The following is a 4,681-nucleotide window of genomic DNA, read 5'->3' as shown; positions in this document are numbered from 1 at the left end:
TTTGGGTATGGCAGATAACATAACAACAGGCCTATAATTATTTATATTGTCTCTGTCACCAGTTTTAAATACCAGGGTTATATAACTGTCACTCCACTTACTAGGGAAAGTATGTAGTCTGAAAGATAAATTAAATAATACATGTAAAAGTTTAGGTAAACTGTAGACACATCTTTTTAAGAAACATGTGTTAGAATATTATCAGGGCCATAACTGAGTTTATCCTTGAGACCATTTCTAGACTTAAAGACTTCAGAAAGTGAACATTGAATAAACAGAATGTCAACTGAATTTTTTAATTTAAAATTGTAGTTAATTAAATGATGGTTTTAGGTTACAAATTTTATTGGCCTGTTTTTACCATCAGATGTCTGCCCTCGTAATATCTTCACCACATTGTTCTGAGCAAGACCAATATTGTTGAAGATAGGAGTAAGTGCGCTGTTATCAGCATTTATTCTTGTATTTTACTTACAGGGCCTCACAAATCACACTTGCTTCGCAGTGACTGCTATACTGTATGGACTACGGCTAAGTCGGCCCAGAGAGCCGTAATATTATATAGGTACATTACAGCGTTCAACATGTTAAGAAAAATTCTAAGAATATTTTGGCCCAAGCTTATGAAAAAAAAAAACTAAACATGAACCAATTCATAAAGAAATAAGAATGAGAAGATGGAAATGGTTCAGCCTTACTCTGCAGAAACCATAACAAAACAAGCATGGGAATCCCAACCTCCAGGAAAACGGAAACATGGGAGACTGATAAATACATGGAAGAAAACAATTATTAAAGAAGCAGAAAACGTCGGCATAACCTGGAAAGAAGTCAGACAATCAAAAACAGCACAAGATTAGCAAAAATGGAGAGTGACAGTAGATGCCCTAAGTTATGTTCCAGTGGGCACGAAGAGGATAAGTAAGTAAGATACATGAGCACTTTAAATGGGGTATTACAATAATTATTGTTATTTACTTACCCTTTTGATTATTTTGTTTTTCTTCAAATTGCCAAAGTTCACTTTCATCTTTTGCTTCAGTCTTTATAGGGAATTCTTTTAAGTCTAAATAATCAAAAGTGCCATCTGTACTTTCTCTACTGGGCTCCTTTTTAATTTCACATTTAAGGGTATTTAAAAGAGCATCGTCATCTATGTTATTAGAATATATTTCTGCTTTACGGGCGTCTTCACCATATTCTTGTTTTACTTCCATTTCATTTGATTTTAATCACGTCTTATGTATTTTACACTATGAAATGGACAATACTTAAACTAAGTATAAAATACTGTTTATAAACCCCAAAATCCCAAAACCACATCGAAGATCGATAAATACAGAAATCATACAAAAATGGAAAAATCAGTGTTGCCAGGTAGAGAAGAATGAAAATCCCCATTCCCATATAGCGGTAAAAAAAGTCGCTACAATGTCGCTACGTATCCTTGCATTGCTGAAAAGCGAATTGGGGGGGGGGTAGAGGTGTTCATTTCAAATATACATCGATGTATTTTGCGATACATCAAGCGGAAAGCTTGCATGGATGTTTTTCGATCATTTTTTTCTATACATCAATGTTTTTGATACATCGGTAAATCATCACATGCGCATGCGCGTGTCACTTATTATGTGGCACGCGCATGCGCAGCCGCCATGTTGAATCAAAACGGGTTAAAAAGATACGCAAATAAGTATGCAAATAAAAAAGTTGTTGTACCATGTAGATGTATTCCGGGGAAGTCCCGAATAAAAAGAAGCGCAAAACAAAAACTGTCAGATTACAAGGCAATTGGTAATCAGTAGCACCACGCTCTTAAATAAATCAGATTTAAATATCAAATAAATCAATTCATGGTCATATAATATAATTGGACTTCGAAAAATACAATAATTGCTTTTTGTAGTGTATTGTATTTTTTAAACTAAATATGATATATTTTATTTTATGCTCCAGAAAGTCGCTACAAAATGGCTTTTTTTTGTAAATCGCTGTTACGTCGCAAAACACAAAGTGCTATTTTCGCGATAAGTCGCTACCAATGGCAACACTGGGAAAAATGCACAAAAATAAAAATTCTCAATTTTGACTTTGACTTGACAACTGTAATAAGTCATAGTGCATTCAGGACTTTGACGTTTATAGGCGGCTGCACAATTGACCGGGAACGGGAACGAGAACGGAAACTGAAAGCATCAGCAGATTCACAATTAAATGGTAAACAGCTGTTTTGTGTTACTGTCACTTGTGCTATTAATTATTTTTCTTCTCAAAATAAATTTTGTGGAACGATCTTTTTCTAATTTTATTAAAAGAACATGTCTGTTAACTCTAAAAATATGGATTTATTTGATGACGAGCTTTTATAATATTTTCGTTTTTTATAATCTTGGAACTAATTTACACAATATGTGTGCAATCGCAAAGGTTTGTCAGTATAAAGATAAAAAGCATATCATTCAAATATTTATATTATTATTGTATCTAATTTATTATCTACATCAATCATACGGATGAGGACATTTTTCCAATAAAGAAATCAATCGTTCGTCATTTATTTTAATGCAAAATGTATAAAAATTGTCACTAAAACTTGATCACACACTTCTAATAACAAATTTTTATTGGACATTTGACAGTATTTTTAATACTGCCTTCTGATTGGTTCCGGGAATATAACGGGAATGAGAAAGTTAAAACATGGTCAACTTTCCCGTTCCCGTTACCGGACAGCTTCTCGTTCTCGGTTATTGTGCATCTACAACATTAATTTACATAGAGGTTAACTTTTTTCCCGTTCCCGTTTCCGTTCTCGTTCCCGTTCCCGGGCAATTGTGCAGCCGCCTTATGTTTATGTCACCGCTGGGAGGCAATATGGCTTTTCAACGATTGTCATTTGTTTCGAGCTTCTGTCACATGTTGTATAATCTGTGTATAATATTAATATACACGAATTATACGACATATGACAGAAGCTCGAAACAAATGACTGTAAATGAAAAGCCCTATAGCAGAGACATGTTAAGCGTAGACACGGTATACTCACCAAAAAAGCGTAACGCGGAAACAGTCGATCGGTGGTCTATCTATCTCTTTTAACCAAGCGATCCCGAGCATGTGACAGACAAAGATGGCTAGACAACAGAGCGGCCTAATCTACGTGTTGTATGGCGGCTGGGGGGAAACATAAATTTATTATATCAGTTATTTATTATATCGTCAACGTCGAGTTTATAAATAGCCCTTATGGGTTTTATATCATTTTAGTTGCATTTATTTGTAATTTTGTTTTGTACAAGGATTAATTTAACATTTTCACTGGAATAATCGATAATATATGGTTCTTTTCATGAGCATTTTTCAGTGCGTCACAAATGATATTTATGACATTTATTCTAACATGACATTTTAGTTAAACCCATGAAACTATAAATAAAGAGATAGTATTTTCCCGTAGCTCAAATACGTCCGAGTTCGCGCATTGATTACGTAACTGGAGACCGGAAGTTGAATGTGAATTCTTGTTAAACTTAACGCTGTGTCTAGGTACACGCTAACGTGTACGCAAATAAAAAAGTTAGGTACACGCTTAAACGTCATTAAGTCAGTGACGTCATTATTTAGCGTGTACTATGACTGGGTTTTTTGGTACACGCTAATTTGAGCCGCGTGTATGCTGTGGTATTAAGTATCTGTAAGTATTGCGAGTGTCAGAGTGTGGTTAGAATTTGTCTAATCGCGTTATGTTTACACTTTAAAATTGATTTATAAAGAGTTTCCTTATTTTTTACTTGTTTAGTGTTTTTTAATTAACTATGGAGTGTGGACAATTATGTAGTTCTTTTAATGAGTTTAACAACATTCTAAAATAGTATGAAAAAGATAAGAGACAAAAATTCGTGATTTAGCAGAAGTAATAAGATAAAATATACGGGGCAATTGATTAGTGTGATAAAACTCAGTAGATCCGCTAGAGTAATAGATAGCAATAAAAGTTAGTAACAAATATTTTAGCAAACTTTAAGCTTCATATTACAGAATTACTAAAATTAGTTAGAATGTTACAGGGCGTTCGATAATATAGTGGCAGACCAAACTTATGTTTTTTAAATGGAACATCCTATTTTTTTATTTTATGTTCGAAATCTTCTTAACTTCCATATCACAAAAATATAAAGGTTTATTATGTTATACAGGGTATTTACAAAGTTATAACCAATTTTCTATTAACATCGTAACAAGTTCAACTCCCTGTATAAATAAAAATAAACACCACAGCAAAAATAAACACCAATATAAACTGGTATAATTAACTTACGTATAAAAATTATTTTAGGAGTATTTTCTATATATCATGTTAACTAATATTTATTTTGCTAACCTGAATATATACTTTTATATACATATTGTTTTATTACAAGGACCTCATTGCCTTCTTTATGTATGAATAGAAAACAAAAAAGTTGTGACTGGCTAATTGACACCCAAGTCTATGCCATAAAAAAAGTTTAAAACATCGGAATAGTTTTGCTTTCCTTCCCCTTCCCTTAATAAAATTATTTTATATCAAACAACAAACACTAAACATATCAAAATAGCGTGTACCAAAATATAAAGTCACTGGACGCGCTAAATAATGACGTCATTGGCTTGATGAAGTTTAATTCGCGTGTACCTAACT

General features: G+C 33.0%; 1 protein-coding gene across 2 annotated transcripts in view; it reads right to left on the bottom strand.

Moving 5' to 3' along the window:
* The window catches only part of LOC126882257 (zinc finger protein 493-like), a 78,444-nt gene extending 76,847 nt beyond the window's left edge, over positions 1-1,597 (bottom strand). The window contains exon 1 of one of the 2 annotated variants that reach the window (XM_050647083.1): positions 983-1,597. In XM_050647083.1, the coding sequence (XP_050503040.1) occupies positions 983-1,217 (235 nt within the window). In that variant the 5' untranslated portion in view covers positions 1,218-1,597. The remainder of the gene's footprint in view (positions 1-982) is intronic. The other variant, XM_050647082.1, reaches the window with a different exon arrangement.
* Positions 1,598-4,681: the final 3,084 nt, after the last annotated feature.

The sequence above is a fragment of the Diabrotica virgifera genome, chromosome 3 (genome assembly GCF_917563875.1).
Source record: "Diabrotica virgifera virgifera chromosome 3, PGI_DIABVI_V3a".
Taxonomy (NCBI): Eukaryota; Metazoa; Arthropoda; class Insecta; order Coleoptera; family Chrysomelidae; genus Diabrotica; species Diabrotica virgifera.
Note: the sequence above shows the minus strand (reverse complement) of the source record. Positions and strands in the feature narration are given on the sequence as shown.